The sequence below is a fragment of the Melanerpes formicivorus genome, unplaced genomic scaffold (assembly GCF_026170545.1).
Source record: "Melanerpes formicivorus ecotype bairdi unplaced genomic scaffold, bMelFor1.0.p_v2 SCAF_148, whole genome shotgun sequence".
In the NCBI taxonomy this organism is placed as follows: domain Eukaryota; kingdom Metazoa; phylum Chordata; class Aves; order Piciformes; family Picidae; genus Melanerpes; species Melanerpes formicivorus.
In genome coordinates, this window is record NW_027142500.1 from 456,380 (window position 1) to 479,566 (window position 23,187).

Genomic DNA, 23,187 nt, shown 5'->3' on the forward strand with positions numbered 1-23,187 from the left:
GCAGAAGCAGCTATAATAATTCTGTTGCTTTTCTAGCTGTAAAGAGTAACCAAGAATACCTACAAGGAGACAGACAGAAGGGCTGAAGGAGACCCCAGGAGCCATTACCTTTTCCTTCAGCTACAGTGCAGAATCACCTGTCCCTATGCTACTCCTGATGGATGCTTACCTAAGCTGCTCTTAAAGGGCAATCATCACAGCACCTGCACAGCTGCTTCCAGCAACCTGCTGCAGTGCTTGCCTGTCCTTACTGTAAGGTCTTCCTAAAGACTAACTTCAGTCTCCTTCATTGCATCGTGCATTGCCACCACAGAGCCGGAACCTGGGAGATTTGTACTGCATTCCTAACTTTGTCACACACATGCTCCTTTAGCTGAGCCACTGGCTTGTCTTGGCATCATTATTAGGGCTTTTTACTTGGCCTGGCAACTAGGGCCCCAAAGCTTTGACTTCTCAGGGACATCATGTTGGCAGCTCCATGAGAAGTCAAAATGAACCACATTGAACCAACACCTCCTGAAATCAGACCACACAGACTTGAAAACCAAGACACTTAGATCAGCCAGTGATTTTAAGAGGATGCACTTCTGCAAGTCTCATTTTCCTCATTGATACCAATAAGGATCTCAGCAAATCTATTCCAAAGCCTATAAAAGGATTGATTGATTCCCCATAAATTGGCAGGAACCACAGAGCTTTTCTTCACCAAACAGAATTTTAACCAATGAGGGAAAAAAAAATGAAACCAAACATGAATTTTGTACAGAGACCAGGTGATGTTAAAGCTACTAAATCACACTGACATGCTTCTGATTCCATTATGGGATCACATAATTATCAGCATGATCACAGCATGTCGACCACAGCTTCAGACTGTGTCCTCTTGTTCTGGTGCTGCTTGCCTGGGAGAAGAGACCAACCCCCACCTGGCTGCAACCTCCCTTCAGGGAGTTGTAGACAGCAAGAAGGTCTCCCTTGAGCCTCCTCTTCTCCAGGCTAAGCAACCCCAGCTCCCTCAGCCTCTCCTCACAGGGCTGTGCTCCAGACCCCTCCCCACCTTTGTTGCCCTTCTCTGGACACCTTCCAGCAACTCAACATCTTTCCTACGCTGAAGAGCCCAGAACTGGACACAGGACTCAAGGTGTGGCCTAACCAGTGCTGAGTACAGGGCAAAAATGACTTCCCTGCTCCTGCTGGCCACACTATTCCTGGTGCAGGCCAGGATGCCATTGGCCTTCTTCACCACCTGGGCACACTACTGGCTCATGTTCAGCCTACTAACTACCAGCACCCTCAGATCCCTTTCTGCCTGGACATGTTATCCTTGTTATTAACTAACCTATCAGAAGGGGGAGGCCGTCTCTTCACCTAAGCAAGTGGCCAAGAGGCAAGACATGAGAGGAACAAACATAATTTAGAGATGTGCAAGTAAAATGGATAGCACCAGTGGGATCCAAAGGCAATATTTAGTTTTAATTTCTAATGTGTTAGGCAGGGCAATGCTTTATGTTATGTTACATTGTGTCACATCATATGTCAACCTGATGGAGTGCAGTTAAAATAAAAAAGAATGTATTTTGGACCAGGGAGCTGAATGTCTGATCCAAATTTTGCTGTTTTCTTTAATAACCAAGGAAATGGGGCCGGGGGTGGGGAGGGAAGGAGGGAGAAGGGAAAATCTACCTAAAGCTGGTCTGAATAATTGATTCTCTGATATCACCGTGTAAAACATTCTCAAAAGGCCCTGCTAAAGTTGTGGGGGGGTAAAAGGAAAAAGAGAAAAAGGAAAAAGAGAGAAGGGCAAGGAAACTGGTGAGGGGCCTGGAACACAGACCCGTGAGGAGAGGCTGAGGGAGCTGGGGGTGTTTAGCCTGGAGGATAGAAGTCTCACGGGAGACCTTATTGCCCTCTACAACTACCTGAAGGGAGGTTGTAGCCAGGTGGGGGTTGGCCCATTCTTCCAGGCAGTGTCTCCCAGACAAATTGTGCCAGGGGAGGTTCAGGTTGGATATTAAGAAGTTCTTCCCAGAGAGAGAGATTTGCCATTGGAATGTGCTGCCCAGGGAGGTGGTGGAGTCACCGTCCCTGGAGATCTTCAAGAAAAGCCTGAATGAGGCACTTAGTGCCATGGTCTAGTTGATTGGATAGTGCTGGGTGATAGGTTGGACTGGATGATCTTGGAGGTCTCTTATGATTCTATGAAAAACCAAACCTCCACACCTTGCAAGGGCATGTGTGATAACTCAGGCACTGCCAGGGCTAGATATAAACCTTCAATACCAGGTGGAACAAGACTCCAAAGGATAGGCAACATGAAAAGAGTTCCTGCCATTTTTAGGGTTGAATTTGTTTCTTTCCTTTTGGGAGAGTTTCAATCATGTAATGTTTTATGGTCTGTGCCTTTCCTTTTTTTTCTTTAACCCCTCTCCCCTCCCCTTCTGAAACAAACCAGGCTTTCTGCTTGGCTGGTGTTGAACTCCATTGGAAGCTACTGTTTCTCAAGGTAGACTGTGTGTGACTTGCCCCTCTGCTGGGACATAACAGATGGAGAGGTGTTGCTGCATCACCAGAGCTACGTTCCCCAGTGCTAGAGTAGGAATTTTGCTATCCTGGGCTAGCAAACCATAGGGTGAAGATCCCTCTTTATTTTTTCCTCTCTCTCTCTAGTAACCTGTCCCCACCTTACTGCAGATACTCCTTGCCTCTATCGGCTGTCTAGGGCAGAGTTAGAAAACGACAATCACAGAATCACAGAAACATTCAGGTTGGAAAAGACCCTCAGGGACACTGAGTCCAACCAATAACCCTACTCTACAAGGGTCACCCCTAAACCATATCCGCAAGCACCACATCCAAACAACCTCTGAACACATCCAAGGTTGGCAACTCAACCACCTCACTGGGCAACCCATTCCAATGCCTGAGCTATATGCCATACTCCCCCCTGAGACTCTGCCAGTGTTCAACTATTTTCATCTTAGGAGCTTTCTGAGGTAGAAATGCCTTCTCTTTATTAATAACCTATGCTAGGCTTCTTTTCTGTGAATTTGTCCAGTCTCTCCCCAAACCCCAATGTATTTTTAGCATCTCTGACATTCTTGGGCAAAGTACCTGAAGAACCACTGCCTCTTGCTTGTGTTGAACCTCACATTCACAAGCTTTGATGCCTTCTTTTGCTCATCTACACTTGCACATGAAGGTAAATACACCCATTCCTTCTCTGTCCCTGAAACCCCTGGATTTTCCAACGGAGGGCCCCAGAGCTGTGCTCAGGAGGCTGTGATTTTCAAAGAACCTTAGGCACTCAACTCCCATTAAACATTATTGGGAGCTGGCTGCAAAACCATCTCTAAACCTCTTTTGGAAGTCTTGCATTTAGGCTCCCAAATCAGTATTCAAAACTTCTGGCTTTCATAAAAGCTTCTGGGAGCTCAGCAGTTTTCACATTTATTTTTAAAGCAACTAAATGAGGACTTCACACTTTTATATTTGACAATCTTAAACTACATGTGTAATTCATGCAGCTCGCTCAACTACCACCTAAGGCTCTACAGCTTACTTGCAAACTAATAATAATAGTATTTAGGTGCTAAAGTGAACACTACAGAACTCTTGGCATGCCTTCCTTGCATTCACAAATCACACACCCAATCCAAATGAAACAGTGACTTTCATTACAAAAGGTAACAGGAAAGGTAACTGTGGGCAAGGAGCCCTGGGTTTGAAAACACATTTTTCTGTACAAAAAAAAAAAGGAAGCTGAAGAAGCAACAGCAAGGAAAACAACCTTTTAGCATCCCATGAGTGTGGCAGTTTTAGGCTATGCCTGGCAAAGTTAATGTTGGGGGAGGAGGGCGGGAAATTTCAACCCACCACAATGAGTTTTAACATCCTCTCATATGGAAACAAACCAAAGCAAAAGTTTATGAAGCCACAACCTATCTGGGCCAACGTGGTGGGATAAACGTCTTGAAAGACAACTCATTTCTAGTAAGTAATGAATTAAGTGGTTCTTAACTTTACTTAGAATGCTACTTAATGAATTTAGTAGTTGCCAAAAAGTACCCTTCTGCCTTCTACCCAGTGCCCCCACACACCCAGGCAGTATTTAGCCTTTCTAGAAAGATTATATATATATATATATATATATAATATATATATTAGAATAAAACCTTTATTAGAATAAACCAAACCAGGTTGGAAGAGACCTTCAAGATCATCGTGTCCAACCCATCAACCAATCCAACCCACCCAAACAGCTAACCCATGGCACCAAGCACCCCATCAAGTCTCCTCCTGAACACCTTCAATGACGGCGACTCCACCACCTCCCCGGGCAGCACATTCCAATGGGCAATCACTCTTTCTGTATAGAACTTCTTCCTAACATCCAACCTGAACCTCCCCTGGCGCAGCCTGAGACTGTGTCCTCTTGTTCTGGTACTGGCTGCCTGGGAGAAGAGACCATCATCCGCCTGTCTACAACCTCCCTTCAGGTAGTTGTAGAGAGTGATAAGGTCACCCCTGAGTCTCCTCTTCTCCAGGCTGAGCAACGCCAGCTCCCTCAGCCTCTCCTCATAGGGCTTGTGTTCCAAACCCCTCACCAACTTTGTTGCTCTTCTCTGGACTCGTTCCAGCAAGTCAACCTCCTTCCTAAACTGAGGGGCCCAGAACTGGACACAGGACTCGAGGTGTGGCCTAACCAGTGCAGCATACAGGGGCAGAATGACCTCCCTGCTCCTGCTGGCCACACTGTTCCTGATGCAGGCCAGGATGCTTATATATATATACACTGCTTGGTGGAGGCCAGACATTCAGCACACACATCCAGACCAGCAGAGAGCCTGTTGGATGGGCGGCCAGCACGCTTGTAGCTCCGGAGCAGCCATAGGATATATTGTCTCTAGCTGGGTTTATTATTTGTTGGGGTATAAAGGAAATGGGACACAAATCCATAGGAAACCAGGCTCTGTTAGCTCTGGTGCTCATGGAATAGCTTGTTTTCTTTCTGGCTTTTTTTCTTTTCCTTTTCAGGAGATCAGAGCAGTCAATTGAAGTCCAAGATGTCCAGATGTCTGGTCACACTCTTCTAGGTTTGTAGCTAGTTAAGAGTGGCCAAGAAAAATATACTTTAAATTATAACTAAAATTGGTTTGGACATTTTCTAAGGAAGGAGAGGGAGGGAAAAAGAAAAAAAATAAAATAAAAATACAACCCACCAAGTTTACCAGCTAAGGGTGTTCTAGTTGCACAACCATAATCCAAAAAAGATCTCTCTGGTTTTTGAAACATAAAATAAACCCTTTGAATGCAATTAGCCCATATGCAGAATTAAGCCCTAAATCAAACAGAGCACGTTATTAACTTCTGAGAAGCAGCTACAGAACAGGCATAATAGAGTTTCATTAGCTTTGCTGTAAAAAAGGCACAGCCATAGAGTACTTCCCTCATAACTGCTGCATAGTGCAGCTTGATATAATACACATTACAATGTGCGGTGTCAAAAAACTCCCCAGGAGCCTTTATGGCCTAGTTCATAAATAAAATAGCTCTTCCAATTTGTCCCAATACATATTTATACTGTAGACCATCACAGCTGAAATGGCTGAGGAGGTAAAAGCACGAACAGCATTCCAGTATGAATAAACAATTGCAGTCTCCTTGCTGATGTATTTCTCCATGGCAAGGAAACAACAGAGGAAAGAGGTCCAGCAGGGGCTTAGGTGGCCCTTCAGTGCCACTCTCTGCTCTCACAGGTACCCACAAGGCAGAGCCCCTTTTGTGCATGTTGTTGTGGGGTTTTGGTTTTGTTTTCAGTATTTCTATAAAAACATCTTAAAAGATGCAGGACCAGGTGAGGTATCAATCTTCTAAGGCTAGGTCTGAACACCACAGAAACATTCAGGTTGGAAGAGACCCTCAGGATCACTAGGTCCAACCCAGAACCCTATTCTACATGGCTCACCCCTAAACCATAGAATCATAGAATTGTCAGGGTTGGAAGGGACCTCAAGGATCAGCCAGTTCCAACCCCCCTGCCACAGGCAGAGACACCTCACACTACAGCAGGTTGCTCACAGCCACAGCCAGCCTGGCTGCAAAAACTTCCAGGGATGAGGCTTCCACCACCTCCCTGGGCAACCTGTGCCAGTCTCTCACCACCCTCATGGCGAACAACTTCTTCCTAACATCCAATCTGAATCTACCCATTTCTAGTTTGGTTCCATTCCCCCCAGTGCTATCACTCCCTGACACCCTCAAAAGTCCCTCCCCAGCGTTCTTGTAGGCCAATAAACCATAGCCCCAAGCACCACATCTAAACCACCTTGAAACATATCCAGGCTTGGGGACTCCACCACCTCCCTGGGCAGCTCATTCCAATCCCTGACCACTTGACATGAAAAAAATGTTTCCTACTGTCCAGTCTAACCCTACCCAGTGGCAGCTTGAAGCCATTGCCTCTTGTTCTATCCCTAATTACCTGTGAGAAGAGACCAGCAGCAGCCTCTCCTCAATGTCCTTTCAGGGAGTTGTAGACAGCAATGAGGTCTCCTCTCAGCCTCCTCTTTTCCAAACTAACCATCCCCAGCTCCTTCAGTTGCTCTTCATCAGATTTATTCTCCAGGCTCTTCCCAGCTTCCTTGCCCTCCTCTGCTCTGGCTCCAGCACCTCCACATCTCTCATGTATTGAGGTGCCCAAACCTGGACACAACACTGCAGGTGTGGCCTCCCCAGAGCTGAGTGCCAGGGCACAATCCCCTCCCTGCTACTGCTGGTCATTTTATTGATTAAAAAGGCTGAAGAATGATTTGTAATGAACAAAATTCCCTGCCCCTTCAGCTGAGGAGGTAAAGCCCGAACAGCATTTCAGTATGAATAAACCATTGCAGGCGAATAGAATAGAATAGAATAGAATAGAATAGAATAGAATAGAATAGAATAGAATAGAATAGAATAGAATAGAATAGAATAGAATAGAATAGAATAGAATAAACTAGGTTGGAAAAGACCTCCAAGATCATTGAATCCAACCTACCACCCAACACCATCTGATCAACTAAACCATAGCACCAAGTGCCCCATCTACTCTCTTCCTAAACACTTCCAGTGATGGTGACTCCACCACCTCCCTGGGCAGCACATTCCAATGGCCAATCTCTCTTGCTGGGAAGAATTTCTTCCTAACATCTAGCCTAAACCTTCCCTGGCACAGCTTCAGACTGTGTCCTCCTTGTTCTGGTGCTGCTTGCCTGGGAGAAGAGACCAATCCCCACCTGGCTACAACCTCCCTTTAGAGAGTTGTAAACAGCAATAAGGTCTCCCCTGAGCCTCCTCTTCTCCAGGTTAAGCAAACCCATCTCCCTCAGCCTCTCCTCACAGGGCTGTGCTCCAGACCCCTCCCCACCCTTGCTGCCCTTCTCTGGACACCTTCCAGCATCTCAACATCTTTCCTAAACTGAGGGGCCCAGAACTGGACACAGTGAAGGAGAAGGAAGCTTTCATACTGCATGCTGTCATTTCAGCCCGGCCTAGCAATTCTGCTCGGTCGAGAACCAAGATTTCACCTCCACTGCAACTTCCCATCTTTGTCTGGAGCTGAGAGGACTTTGTTAGGCTTATTTGAGCTCAGGTTTAGTGTTTTCTTTCTTTAATACGAAAATGACCTGGGTCTAACGCAGGATTACTAATTTATGGAACTGACGTCAGCAGCGATTTTGCTAAATCAAGCCCCAAAGAGTACATTTCATTACATTTTTTACAGCAGCATAAACTAAACTGTTGAATTTTCCACTGCTATGACCACTGTGTTTAATTAGTGATAACTGTAAGCCAGCCACGGAGCTTAAGCAGCAACATGCCAAAACTAACCACAGTTAACTTAGGCAACAGTAGACAAAAGAGACTCTCCAGCCCTTTAGGAGACATGGTACTTTTTCCCTCTGCAACAAACTGCTTTGAAAAGAATCCTTTGATTTCTTTTGGGGGTGGGGGGGCTTTTTTTCTTTCTCCTTTTTTTTTTCCAGTTTAAAGTGTATCTTTTAACAACTCGACTGGTTTTGACCTGCTTCACAGAAACTGGCTGCATTTAAACTGCACTCAAAGCTCTCCTGTGTACAGTATGTTCTTGTACCTCCTGTGTTGTTTTTACTTTGGAAAAATTAATATCTGCTGGGCTGCCAGAAATGTCTGGAGTGCTAAAATGTGGAGAGAGGATCAACACAAGTCGGGGGGGGGGGGGGGGGGGGGGGCAGTGGGAAAGGGCTGGGCTGTGCCTGCACATCTTACCAGAAACTGTCTGAATTAGCTGAAGTTGCTAATTACTGAGATAGTGATCATCACTGGAATCCTTCTCTTTTGTCTGTCTCATGGTCATGATGAGAGTTATGGCACGAAGGTGGAACTAATTCCTTGCAAATGGCAACTATTAAAATGCTAGTTACAACAGCTAGTGGTAGCCACCTCCGCTCTGTAGTAGTGGGTAGCTCAGCAAATGGAATGGAATGGAATGGAATGGAATGGAATGGAATGGAATGGAATGGAATGGAATGGAATGGAATGGAATGGAATGGAATGGAATGGAATGGAATGGAATGGAATGGAATGGAATGGAATGGAATAGAATAGAATAGAATAGAATAGAATAGAATAGAATAGAATAGAATAGAATAGAATAGAATAGAATAGAATAGAATTAACCAGGTTGGAAAAGAGCTTTGAGATCTAGTCCAACCTATCACCCAACACCATCTAATCAACTAAACCATGGCACCAAGTGCCTCAGCCAGGCTCTTCTTAAACACTTCCAGTGATGGTGACTCCACCACCTCCCCAGCACATTCCAATGGCCAATCTCTCTCTCTGGGATGAACTTCTTCCTAACATCCAGACCAAAACTCCCCTGGCACAGCTTGAGACTGTGTCCTCTTGTTCTGGTGCTGCTTGCCTGGGAGAAGAGATCAACCCCCACCTGGCTACAACCTCCCTTCAGGGAGTTGTAGAGAGCAAGAAGGTCTCCCCTGATCCTCCTCTTCTCCAGGCTAAGCAACCTCAAATCCTTCAGCCTCTCCTCACAGGGCTGTGCTCCAGACTTCTCCCCAGCTTTGGTGCCCTTCTCTGGACACGTTGAAGAGTCTCAATATCCTTCTCAAATTGAGGGGCCCAGAACTGGACACAGGACTCAAGGTGTGGCCTAACCAGTGCTGAGTACAGAATGACTTCCCTGCTCCTGCCTGATAAAAGCTGGGAATGTCTTTTCATCACAAAAGCTAGAAGCAGCTCGACATCAGCTCTACTCCAAATACTACCTGGGTCCATAGTGAGACACCACACCCAAAAAAGGTTCACTTTGTTTCCTGGGCAACAGAGAAGCATGCCACTGTGGGACAGCTTCCCAGCCTCATGTATCCCCAGTTCAATGCAGCCAGGATCATTAAAAGAGGCTAATGGAATAACGTTGTTTATCCTGAAGGCTTCACAGGGACCCAGGAGCATTCTGCCAGTACTTAGAAGGAGGTTACTGGGAAGACGGATGCCAGGCTCTTTACAGATCCGCGTGGCAGGAGGACAAGCTCTTAATTTCACGTTGTCTTATAGCCATGAGCATTCCCTTTTTATAGCATCAAGAACTTTTCACTTTTTAGGTAACCTAGTTGCCAGATAAGTTATTTTCACTTTGAAGGAATCAACTTTTTGCCCTCTTCTCTGATGCAAAAAATGACCACAAGGCATCATTCTCTCTCAGCCCCTGTACTGCCTTCTTTTAAACCTCTTGCAACAGAGGCTCTCCAGCACTTTGAGGGAATGGCTGGCCCCATTATTTCCACCACCCTTTCCCCTGTATGTTACAAAGGAACACCTAAGGAAGGTTAAACAAGACTGAAACATAAGAACAGAAGCAAGACAGAGATCAGTAAGTTCAGGTCACTAATGACATGCCATAGAATCATAGAGTGGTTTGGGCTGGAAGGAACTTCCAAGGGTCATCTAGTCCAACCCCCCCGCAGTGAGCAGGGACATCCTCCACTAGATCAGGTTGCCTTGAGCCCTGTCAAGCCTGACTTTGAGTAGTTCCAAGGATGGGGCCTCAGCTACCACCCTGGGCAACCTGTCATGTTTGAGCAGAGGTATATGCAAATTTCTTCTCCCTTGAAACCTTATGGTGGAATCGACAGCTGGTCAGCTGAATCCTCTTTCATTTCTCTCTCTGCTCAATATTATTTCAAGTGTTCCTGAGGTTGCCACTTGTATTTAATTTCATTTTTGTAATGCAGATTTGCAAATTGGATTTATTTTATCACAAGTTACAGGTTTCAAAATAATGGAGCTGCAGAGTGGAAACCCAGGCACTTAGCATATGGAATTTGTGCAAGTGAGCTGATCAGCAAACCACAGAATCACAGGAACATTCAGGTTGGAAAAGACCCTCAAGAACACCAAGTCTATCCCAGAACCCTACACTACAAGGGTCACCCATAAACCATAGCCCCTAAACCATAATCCCAAGTACCACATCCAAACCACCTTGAAACACATCCAGGCTTGGTGACTCCACCATATCCCTGCACAGTTCATTCCAATCCCTGACCACTCTTGCTGGGAAACAAATTTTCCTACTGTCCAGCCTAAACCTACCCAGGCACAGCTTGAGGCCATTCCCTCTTGGTCTATCACTAATTACCTGGGAAAACAGACCAGCACCAGCCTCTCCACAATGTCTATTCAGGTAGTTGTAAGAGAGAAATGTTGATGATTTTAATCAAAAGAAAAAGAAACACTTTCTTTAAAAACCTGAAAAATCCTAGAAAATCCTAACTTCCCCGTTTTAGGAGTCTGTCCTTATTTGGTAAAATACTTAAATGTGTCCTGAAGGAAATAGACAATTATATCCTGTGAACTTCAGTAACAAGAGACCTCTCTGTTGACTTAGATAGAACAAGATCACAGAATTGTTAGGGTTGGAAGGGACCTCAGGATCATCTAGTTCCAAACCCCCTGCCATGGGCAGGGACACCTCACACTACAGCAGGTTACTCACAGCCACATCCAGCCTGGCCTTCAAAACCTCCAGGAAGGAGGCTTCCACCACTTCCCTTGGCAACCTGTGCCAGTGTCTCACCACCCTCATGGGGAAGAACTGAATCTACCCATTTCTAGTTTTGTTCCATTCCCCCCAGTCCTATCACTCCGGCACCCTCAAAAGTCCCTCCCCAGCTTTCTTGTAGCCCCCTGCACATACTGGAAGGCCACAATGAGGTCTCCTCAGAGCCTTCTCTTCTCCAAACTGAACCCCAACTCTCTCAGTCTGTCCTCACAGTAGAGCAGCTCCAGCCCTCTGCTCATCCTCGTGGCATTTGTGTGAGTGCTTTGCTGACTAGGAGGGAACACAGATGGTGCCATGAGATGATCATTCTTGATGTGAAGAGTAAAGGGAAAAAGGTGATGGTTGAGCCAAACATCACACAGACAGGGCAGCAGCCTTCTATTGTGCTTCCCACTGCTGCCCCAGACTGTGTCTCAGGTTACTGCACACCTTGTTTTAACTCACAAACCATCTGCAAAGGTGTTGGATTCTATATACACATAGCTAGGCTGTTAATTACAGCTATGAGAGATATTCAGCCCTAAAAGTGACAGCTCGAGTTGTTTGCTTTGTTACCTACAAATTTCACAGGACAACTAGAGCCATGAAAAAGAAGCACCTGAAATTAGGCAAAACTAGTGTCATTTGGAATTCGAAAATAACAGTACAATAAATAGAATAAACTAAAATAGAATAAAATACACAATAAATGCCACAAAAATAAAATAGATAAAAAATTACAATTTAAATTACAGTTCCCGAAAATAAATGAGAACTTAAAGTTAAATTACATGAAAAATGAAATTTAAATTAAATTTGGAAAAAAATAAATATTTAAATGTAAATTGTAGTAAGAAAAAATAAATCTAATAAAAATTAAATTTAAATTGCAGTTAGAAAAAAATAAATAAGATAAAAATTAAATTTAAATTGCAGTTAGATAAAATGAATGAAATGAAAAATGACATTTGAATTGAATTGACAAAAAATAAAATAAGTTTTAAATAGAAATTACATTTAAATAAAGTAAAAAAATTAATTGTATTTAAATAGATTAAATAAGAACTGAAATTTAAATAAAATAAAAATAAATTTCAATTACATTTACATAAAATTAAATTTACATAAAATTACATTTACATAAAATTTAATTTTAATTTAATTTAATTTTTAAAATGCAATTTAATTTAATTTAAATTAAATGTAATTTCAAAATAAAAAATTAATTTCAATTAAATTTAAATAAAATAAAAATTTCATTTAAATTTAATTTAAAAATTGAAATTTAATTTTTTAAAAATTGAAAATTAATTAAAAAAATTAAATGTAATTTCAAAATTTAAATTTAATTTTAAAATTGAAATTTAATTTCCTTTAAATGTAATTTCAAAATAAAAAATGAATTTCAATTAAATTTAAATAAAATAAAAATTTAATTTAAATTCAATTTTAAAATTTAAATGTAATTTCAAAATTTAAATTTAATTTTAAAATGGAAACTTAATTTCATTTCAATTAAATGTAATTTCAAAATAAAAAATGAATTTCAATTAAATGTAAATAAAATAAAAATTTCATTTAAATTTAATTCTAAAATTTAAATTGAATTTAAAAATTTAAATGCTATTTCAAAATTTAAATGTAATTTCAAAATTTAAATTTAATTTAATTTAAATGTAATTTCAAAATTTACATTAAAAATGTAAATTAAATTTAAATTAAAAAATTAAATTAAATTAAATTTACAAGAAATAAAATCTTTTTTAAGCTTCAACTGCATTTAAATAAAATAAATTGAACAAAAATTTACATTTCAAGGACATTTAAATAGAATAAAATGCAATATGAAAGCAAACTAAATAAAATACAAAGTAAAATGCCTAAAACAAGAATCAATCAAATACAAAACTAAAATGGAAATTGAAATAAGACAGAAAAAGGAATCGCAATGAAACGGGCATGAAATAAAATAAGCAACTAAAATGAAATAAAATAGATAATAGTTTCAAAAGAAATTAATTAAATGGGGGGAAGTAAAAGAAAAATAACATAAAATAACATAAAATAACATAAAATAACATAAAATAACATAAAAACAAAACCCCAGGCATTGTCATTTCAAATTTACAGATTTATAGGAGGCAGAAGCTGTGGCTAGCAATAATCACCTGCCCTTTATCCACCTCTTGCAAGAGGGCAGGGGAGCAAACATTCTTCTACTACTTTTACCTCCTCTGAAAGAATAAATAAATTTAAAACCCAAAAGAAGAATGTAAAGAATGTGAAGCAAGAACTTACTTTCAGTGCAAATAGGACAGCATCCTTTTCTGTTCAGGATTTTACCCTAGTTGGGAGAAAGACAGAGCTGATTTAATGAGAGTTCTTTGGAGCGCTGGCTGTGTTGTGCTGTGAGGCTGGAGAAGCCTTTGAAAAGAGCTGGAGTCGTGTTTGAACTCGGCGCCCTGCTCACAGCTTCAAACAGCAGGTGCTACAACCAGACACAACTATTCAAGAGAGCTTCCTGGCAGCCTTATATAAGAAATTAAATGCTCAAAGGCTTCTCTGTTACCATTTTTCTCTTTAGAGACAGTGTGAGAGGATTTTGGAGTCGTGTTCCCCTTGGATATCTAAAGCAGATTAGTCACCGGGATAACAAGACCGTTAGCTTTTCCCTCACCTCCCAAATCACACTCATTGCCCATGCACACACTTCTAGACACTGCACAGAGGCTCCATCCCCACACTCCCTCCAAATCATCCCAGTTTCCTCTGAAAAGGAAGGAGGCACTGGTAAAGATCAGGTTTGACCACATTTCTTTCCTTCATGGCTAACTCTTGTCGTCTCTCTCACCAAATCTCATTCCCAATCATGGACCAACATCCCCAGGGGGCATGCATCCAAGCACATGCAACATCTAAAAGCAACCAATTTGGTCTAGCCACACTAATATGGACAACAGGTTCAAGTCTTCATTTACTCCTCTGCCCAGGCCAGTTTTATTTGTGGTTGCGTCATATACAAGGCTGGCTAGGAGCAGAAGACATGCCTTTGTGGATGCACATCCACGCTCCTTTTGGATCTTCACCTGGGTTTACTGGCATTCCCTAAAGGTAACCATAAGCTAGAGGACAGGCTTGGAAAATTTCAGACTGAATGATGTGGTTTTCCAAGCAAAATTTGGCAGGGGCTTTAACAGAATTTATGGTGATATTGGACCTCACACACATTCCCATGCAGGGATATAAGAGGCATACGGAGCTGGGCTGCTGTCCCCAGCACTGACCCTTTGCTCTGACAGCAGCTGAACACCAAGTCTCCACTGTTCCAGACCAAGCAGGTGAGCAAGAGCAAGCAAGCAGAGTTGTGCTGCTCTGCTCACTCAGCAATGCAGACAAGCTCATGAAAACAGACCAAGAAATCAGTTGCAGGTCTACGAAGAGAGCAGGAAACAGCAAGCACTATTGCTGTCTGCCTTGCTTTCTGGCTACGGTGCTGCCAAGCTCAGCCAACACAGGTGGCAAGAAATAAACCCCAAGTATCTGCTGGACTGGAGTGAAGCATGCTTTGTCCTGCTCATGCTTGATGTACTCAGATGACATGAATGAGATCTTGGTGATGAGTGCAATTGGGCTCATCATCTGCAGGGCATAAAAGTCAGCCTGAGCTTGCCTTTGAACCTGCAACTGTATTTGAACAAGATTTGAGGCACATCTGGACTTGAGAAAAGGGCTGGATCAGAGTTGCGCTGGCAGCATGGGCAATGCTTAGATGTTTGTGTGACCACAGGCCCCACAGCAAGGAGAATGAGGCTGCAACTAGGAGACTCCCAAGCACCTGCTAGGCTAAAACCCTTCAAAGAGGAATGGTTAAGGTCACACTTACTTGCATGAATGGAAGACATGCAGTTGAATGCCACATGCTGCACTGCACAGCCTTACCTCTCCTTTCAAGAAAAGAGTTCAACTGATCAGTGGAGCTGGAAGCAGCAAGAATGCAAGTGAAATTGGAATCTCCAAGGCAGCCTGCTGAGGCTGGATACTTGAGCCACCATGTTGGCCCGAGATCCTGTTTTTGTCTTGCAGAAGAAGGAAACCCATTATTGCTAACATGTGCTGCAAGAGTTCGTTAGCATTGAGGGTTCCCTTAGGACGGGGCTAAGTGATGTGATCCCATTTTTCCCTATGAATATTTATAAGCAGACCACATTTGAGTCTATTTATTTTCTGGGATTTTTCTCCTTCTTTATGAGGTTTTCAATTTTTATGTCTGAGGTTTTAATTTTCTCCCTTTTTTTTTTTAAGGCAAGACTAATTGGGGGTGAGGGGGGAAGGGGAAGGGAGTTGTTTGGTTGTGCAATAGCAACAGCTGTTGTTTTTTTGTGCCTCGTTTGGCACTGGAGTAAAAACAGCAACTTTTTGTTTGTAACAATAACAGATGTGTATGACATTAAATGCAGTCTGTGCTGGAGATGGGTGAACGTGTTCTGCATAAATTTTTAACTCACTTGAAGTTCACGGGTTCAAAATTTACCCACACATTGGAAGTCTGCAAATGTCTTCACATGCTGTGAATTTAATTCTGTTAACTTCTGCAGGGCCTTGGAGCTCAGTAAAAGGCTGCACACTGAAAAAGTCACCAGGCTTCCCCCTAGCAGCACAGTAAGAGTCGCGTCCGTGACCACTGACCAACACCTTAGGCTTACACTGGTAGTAGGAAATGCAAAGAAGAGGTGAGGCAGAAAATTATAAGGAAGGGTAATGAGAAAGGAGGTGGCAGAAGGCAAGAAATAGCAAAGAAAAGGTCTGAAGGATCTCTGAAACTCAGCCTTGCCAGGTGTTGAGATTACTCCCTTTCCATGAAGTGTTTAAGCAAGTGTTTAAATGTAAGCACACGTGGAAGGCCTACTAACTTCAGCAGGGCTGGACATGTGTTTAGTAGCTTTCCTGGGTGGGTGCCAGCATGTCCTGCACCTTGCAGGCTGACACTCCAGGTAACTGAGTGGAGTGGAGTCAGCAACCAGGGAGCAGGACACGTAAAGTGCAGACCACAAGGCTCACTGGATGCCTGAGGACGTCCAATGTTACTGTAAGTATGACAGGAGGGATTGATTTTGCAAGATGCATTGCCTCCACTGCAGATGAAACAAAGCTAAGCAAGACACTTCCTACAACTACTGATACAAGATTCAGTGCTCCAAAAAGCAAAGAGCAAAAGAAACAGAACAAAAACGTGCCCAGCCCTTTGAAGAAGTGAAAGAAAGGGCAGAAAACAGTCTTTGAAAATAGGTCAGGCAGTCACCAACACATTGAATAACACAAACAGTTGCAGGGCATTGGAAATTTCTGTGGAATTACCACTTTGAAACCCATCCTTTCAAGAAACAATTGGCCCAAATCTATGTTGATTAATCAAATTACATTCCATCACCACAAAAGCCCCACAACGTCAGGCAAAGAGTGTTAAGACTGCATGGTAAAGCATTTAGGTCAAGGAATACTACTGTAGGTTCCTTGTGAATCTTCAAGCCTTTCACACTCAGTCATGTGTATCCTAACACTGTCTTAATGAGATGACTTTATGTGGCCTGATACCCTAAGGGACACTAAACAGCATCTTGTTCCACAGCAGCCTTCACTAGTCAGGAGAGGCTGCTTACTGCCAGAAATACTGTGAAGAGAGAAGAGAAATGGAGAGAGAAGAGAAATGGACTTCACACCCCTGCAGCTTGCAGGGACAGCAGAGTAACTCTGTGCACGATACACAGCAGCATCATTAATACCTGTTAACCTTGAATAGTGTGTTTAATTAATGCTGCTAGACTCGTGACAGAGCCTCTCATTGGTAAGAGTGGGGCACAGATGAACAGTAAAAGATGTAAACCCATTGTTTGCTTTAAATCACTTGGTACCCACTTGGAATAGGAAAATAAATCTCACTCTAGAGCTTGCATTCTTTCTCCTCCTTGTCCTTTCGATTTAGCTTGCAGGAGCAGAACTGTAACATGTGCCTGTGGAGGAAGGTGGGCTTGTGTGCAGCTTGCTCTAGACTCCAGTTTAAGGGAGGTGGGGAACAAGATGACTGGTTAGGGACTGGAGGTGCTGCAGGGTCACAAAGCTGGTCTCTTCAGTGCCTAAGCAACTGGACCTTGCCTGACAACTCAGCTTGGAGGTCTTGGACAGGTTCAGACTTCACGTTAACCTTGGAACAGATCATGCAGCAGAGCTGTTTGAGTTCACTGGTGAGTCAGAAATGCTGCCACAGGACTGTGGATGGAAAAATTTTTGCCCAGCAAGAGGAGTGTGGCCAGCAAGCTCAAGAGAGGGGATGCTGCCCATTTACTCTGCTCTGCTGAGACCCCACCTCAAATACTGCATCCAGTTCTGGTGTCTCCAGAATAAGAAGGACACAGAGCTGTTGGAGTGAGTCCAGGGGAGGGTCACTATGATGATCCAAGGGCTGCAACATCTCTGCTATGAGGACAGACTGAGGCAGCTGGGGGTGTTCAGCCTGTAGAAGACTCTGCAGGCACATTAGAGCTGCCTTCCAGTACCTGAAGGGATCCTATAGGAAGGCTGCAGAAGGACTTTCATGAGGGTGTCTAGAGACAGGACAAGGGAGAATGGTTTGAAGCTGAAGGAGAGCAGGGTTAGACTGGAACTGAGGAAGAAGTTTTTCAGTAGGAGGGTGGTGAAGCTCTGGAACAGACTGCCCAGAGAGGTTGTGGCTGCCTCCTCCCTGCAGATGTTCAACGCCAGGTTGGATGAGGCCTTGAGCAGTTGAGTCTAGTTGAGAGGTGTCCCAGACCATGGCAGGGAGGTTGAAGTAGATGATCTCTAAGGTCCCTTTCAACTTGAGCCATTCTATGATTTTAGAAGCCATTTCCAGTGCTCATATCAGTGCTCCAATTTGTCCACAGGTACTGCTGAAGTGGTGTATTTCAGCACAGATCTTCATTAACCCACATTAGGTACTTGATCTCAGAAGCATCTTAAACACTTGAAATGCATCAGCACAGAGAAAATACAAACAAGATGCACTGCATGCCAGGTTCTCAAAGAATTTGAATAGAACTGAAGAGTCCAAGGTCTCACCTCCTGCTTATGCTGTGAATAGTCTGAAGGAGGCAAGCCCTGATTGCTGCGAGCCACAGCGGGTTTCCAGAAAAGCAGCTCCATTTGTTCAAGCTTCTGGAGAGTTAAGCAACATCTCAGTGAGGCCCATTAACAGGATACCAGCCTTCAGCAGCGAGTGCCAGAGTGCCCAGCAAGCAATGTCCCCTCTTCTGAGGATACAAGCATTGCTCCTGCAGCAGCCCACTGGCACAGCATGGAAGGGAGAGCCAAGGTACAGGCCCTCTATTCTACCACCGCTTTTGGCTGTCAAAAGTTTACCCATATAAAATTTTACAAACTAGAGTTTGTAATTTAAAATGTTTTACCTAGGTGTCTGTGAGTCATGTTTTCCCTCTGGCTTCAGGGATGGAGAAGGAAACACTGAGAAAGTGTAATGCAAAGGGCTCGGGTCTCTCCTCAGCAGTTCTGCTCAAAGACCTGCCCCTACCTGAGGTGCTATTTAGAGCTCCCTCTTCTGAAAGCTGGAGCAAATAAAACAAAGTGATTTGCCAGTGATAGAAGGGCAGGAAACAAACACTGACTTGAGCTCAAGGTTTCAAGTAATGTTAATTCTTGAAGCAATGAAGTTACAATTACACCACTCTGGGTTCAGGTCAGGCTTTCAATTAAAAAGTACTCAGGCTGCAGCCTCAGAGGAAGAGGCATGGTTTGGCTGAAATAATTTGGTTTGCTTTGTCTAATTTATATTTTTTCCAAAGATTAAGCCTCATGTGCACTGAGAAATGCAGGTATGACCACCTCCTGTGGCTTGCCTTAATAATATGCATGCTCCTAAAACATCATAGAATCATGGACCGTTAGAGGTTGGAAGGGACCTCCAGAGATCAACCCCCCTGCCAAAGTAGGATCACCCAGGGGAGTCTGCACAGGAATGCATCCAGGTGGGTTTGCAAAGTCTCCAGAGAAGGAGACTCCACAACCTCTCTGGGCAGCCTGCTCCAGGGATCCATCACTCTCACACCAAAGAAGTTTCTGCTCATGGTGAGGTGAAATCTTCTATGTTCAAGTTTGCATCCATTGTTCCTTGGCTTATTACTGTGCACCACCCAAAAGAGCTTGGCCCCCTCCACTTGACATCCACCCCTCAGATACTGATAGACATTGATCAGATGCCCTCTCAGTCTCCTCTTCTCCAGACTACATAGCTCCAGGGCTCTCAGTCTCTCTTCACAGGGGAGATGCTCAAGTCCCCAGTCATCTTCATGGCTCTTCATTGGAATCTCTCCAGCAGATCCCTTTCTCTCTTGAACTGTGCCCAAAACTGGACACAGTATTCCAGGTGTGATCTCACCAGGGCAGAGTAGAGGGGGAGAAGAACCTCCCTAGACCTTCTGGACACACTTTTCTTGCTGCACCCTAGGATGCCATTGGCCCTCTTGGCCACAAGGGCACATTGCTGTCCCATGGAGAACTTGCTGTCCACTAGGACCCCAAGGTCTTTCTCCACAGAGCTGCTTTCCAGCAGGGCAGTCCCTAACCTGTCCTGGTGCCTGCTGTTATTCCTCCCCCGATGCAGGACTCTGCACTTGTCCTTATTGAATTTGATGAGGTTTGCCTTCACCCAGCTCTCAGCCTGTCCACATCTCATTGGATTGCTGCACAGTCTGACAGGCGTCAGCCACCCCCCACAAGTTTTGTGACATCAGCAAATATTAACATAGTCATCTCATTTCTCTCTAAAGCTGGTAAATGTATATGAAAGAGATGCTCCAGTGAAGATACTTGGGACAGAGAAAGTTAAAGGGAGGAGGAGAAAAGGAGTAGTGTCTTGAGAGCAAGGACAGAGGCAGGCAGCACCATATTCAGGGTTAGCAGTACCACACTTGGGGAAGACCAACCTAAATTAATACACCAGGAGCTCTCTCCTTTCCAATCTGCACGGCCCCACCACCATGCACACACTTCCAAGAGATACTGGAAAAGATAAATGTTGGAGGAAAGAAAGAAAGACAAAAAAAAAAAGGAGAAGAAAGAAAAAGGCCTGTTGTTGTAAAAAAAACTCACATGAGGGCAGCTGCTGACTGGAATGCACTGCTTCTTGCGACACTCTGTCTTGCCTTTCACACAAGCACAGATGGTGCAGTTCACAGAGGACCACATCTCTCCATCCTGCAAGAGGGAACACGATATAGGATCAGCTGGGGTGGCAACAGGAAGCTCTTTCAGCCATCCATCATTACACAAGAAAGGATGACTTTCTCTTCTGGCATTGCCATTGTTTAGTCTAAATTATTTTGAGGTGTCTGTCCTTGGCCAGTCTGATGAAAGATAAAGATCAAATCCAGCAGGGGTTTTTCCCCTTTGGCCTTCTAGGTCAGAAATTCATTGTTCCAAGCCTAACCAATACCATATTTGCATTTTTCATCAATGCCCTGATTAGTGTTTTGAGCACAAGCCCTATGAGGAGAGGCTGAGGGAGCTGGGATTCCTTAGCCTGGAGAAGAGGAGGCTCAGGGGTGACCTCATTGCTCTGTACAACTACCTGAAAGGAGGTTGTAGCCAGGTGGGGGTTCTCCCAGGCAGCCAGCACCAGAACAAGAGGACACGGTCTCAAGCTGTGCCAGGGGAGGTTTAGGCTGGGTGTTAGGAAGAAATTCATCCCAGAAAGAAAGATTGGCCATTGGAATGTGCTGCCCAGGGAGGTGGTGGAGTCACCATCACTGGAGGTGTTCAAAAAGAGATTGGATGAGGCACTTGGTGCCATGGTTTAGCTGATGAGATGGTGTTGGGTGATAGGTTCGACTCGATGATCTCAAAGGTCATTTCCAACCTGGTTTATTCTATTCTATTCTATCTTTAAGTTCATACACATGAAAGTACCTGATTAAGATGTCAGCATACAGTGAATGTATTCCCAGATGCAGCATCGTTTTGGCTCAGGGCACAAACAGTCGAAGAATGAATTCTAATGTAGATTACTTACAGCACTTTTGCAGATATTTGATCTGCTGAACATCTGAAAGTGTTTAGAAGAGATCCAGTGCTGAGCTTCTCAGATGCAGAACAGGTATGACAGTGTGTGCACGGCTCTTAAAGTATTAGGTGCAAGGCAAAATATGCCTGGTCCCCACTTACATGGGAATGATTGCTTGTGGAACTGCCCAGGCTCCTTTTGTCACATCCCATTGCATTTGCCAAATGTGGTTTCTCAAACATTCTGGCCTCACCACTTGCAGCCTTGTGCTACCCCACTTAGAGCCAAAATGTGCCTGTTTTGTGTTCACCAGGCTGCTGTGAAAGAAGGGTGAGGATAGACCTGACAGGAACAGGCATTCCAACCAGCCAGCTGTGAACAATTACATGCCCACCTCAACATGATGAGAACATCAGACCAGAGAGAAAACCAGACTCCCTCTGAAATTCCAAGGACCCTCGCTTATTCAGCACAGCCTGCTTGGTCAGAGGCTGCGTGGCAGTTTTAGGCTGATGCCTAGAAAAATTTTCCACAGATTGAGTAGGAAAGTGGTGGAATGCAAATAAATTACCACTGGATGCAAAAGGGGAAATAATTATGAGGTCAAAATAATCACATTGCTCTGATAACTAACATAAAGTTAGTTGTATAAATTAGCTCTCCCTGTGTTTGGCTTCTTCCCTCTAGCTGATACTAGCTGGCATCTTTTGCTTGGCTGCTGCTCACCTTGGCTGCATTCTTGTGGTGGCTAAGTATTAACAAGCTACTCACTTTCTCTTGTCCTGTGTACAGGGCAACAAAGCTGAGGAGAGATCTGGAACACAGACCTGTGAGGAGAGGCCGAGGGAGCTGGGGCTGCTTAGCCTGGAGAAGAAGAGGCTCAGGGGAGACCTTATTGCTGTCCACAACTCCCTGAAGGGAGGCTGTAGCCAGGCGGGGGTTGGTCTCTTCTCCCAGGCAACCAGCACCAGAACAAGAGGACACAGTCTCAAGCTGTGCCAGGGGAGGTTTAGGCTGGATGTGAGGAAGAAAGCCCTTTCCAGAAAGAGTTATTTGCCATTGGAATGTGCTGCCCAGGGGGGTGGTGGAATCACCATCCCTGGAGGTGTTTTAAGAAGAGCCTGGATGAGGCACTTGGTGCCATGGTTGAGTTGATTAGATGGTGTTGGGTGATAGGTTGGACTTGGTGATCTTGAAGGTCTTTTCCAACCTGGTTAATTCAATTCTATTCTATTCTATTCTATTCTATTCTGAGGGGGAAGCTATTGGTAGGCCCCCACCCCAGTCTTGTCCAGGGGGGTTCTTGTGTTGTTTATAACTTGTAAATATTGTATATTTTGTACCTTTTCATTGCATTTCACATTTCTAGGTTTTAGTCTGCTTCTACAAACAGCTTCATTTGCTTTCAGCTGAGCTGGTCTGGTAACATTATTTTGGGAGGTAATTCTCTCAAATTAGTTGGGGGGTAATTTCAACCCACCACAGGCTGGCTCTGCCCTATCTTGTTTTTTTCCAGGCCATGTTACGATGGCCTGGTGTTCCTGATGCTGCACAAATTCTCATGGGTCTGTAATGACCACTCTGGAATGGAATGGAATGGAATGGAATGGAATGGAATGGAATGGAATGGAATGGAATGGAATGGAATGGAATGGAATGGAATGGAATGAACCAGGTTGGAAAAGACCTTCGAGATCATCAAGTCCAGCCTATCACCCAATGTATCACACCTGACAGCAGCCAACTTCTCTGACTTTTTTTGTCTCATAGCTGTTGTGCAAAAGCACATTCACTGTGCCCACTCTGTTAGATCACTGACACCAACAGAGCAAAGCTGGATTTGCCACTTTGCACACAAGGCCAGAAATGGGTGCACTGTCTCGTTATTTATTCTTACTCCACACAGTACTTAGCAGCACACCAAAATCTTCACAAGCAGCAGAATATTTTAGTTGGGTGCCTAAGAAGCAGGCATTTGTTCCTGAAGCACAATAACACCAGTGTGAAAGTGCCAATCAGAGGGAGGACAGCCTCAGTGTACAGTAGGTTCACAAGTAAT

The 23,187-nt window shown here is 43.9% G+C and overlaps 1 protein-coding gene across 1 annotated transcript in view; it reads right to left on the bottom strand.

Moving 5' to 3' along the window:
* BMPER (BMP binding endothelial regulator) overlaps positions 1–23,187 on the bottom strand; it is a 209,491-nt gene that overhangs the window by 71,814 nt on the left and 114,490 nt on the right. Inside the window, 2 exon segments of the mRNA XM_068168656.1 lie at positions 13,379–13,424; positions 20,219–20,323. Of these exon segments, the coding sequence (XP_068024757.1) occupies positions 13,379–13,424; positions 20,219–20,323 (151 nt within the window).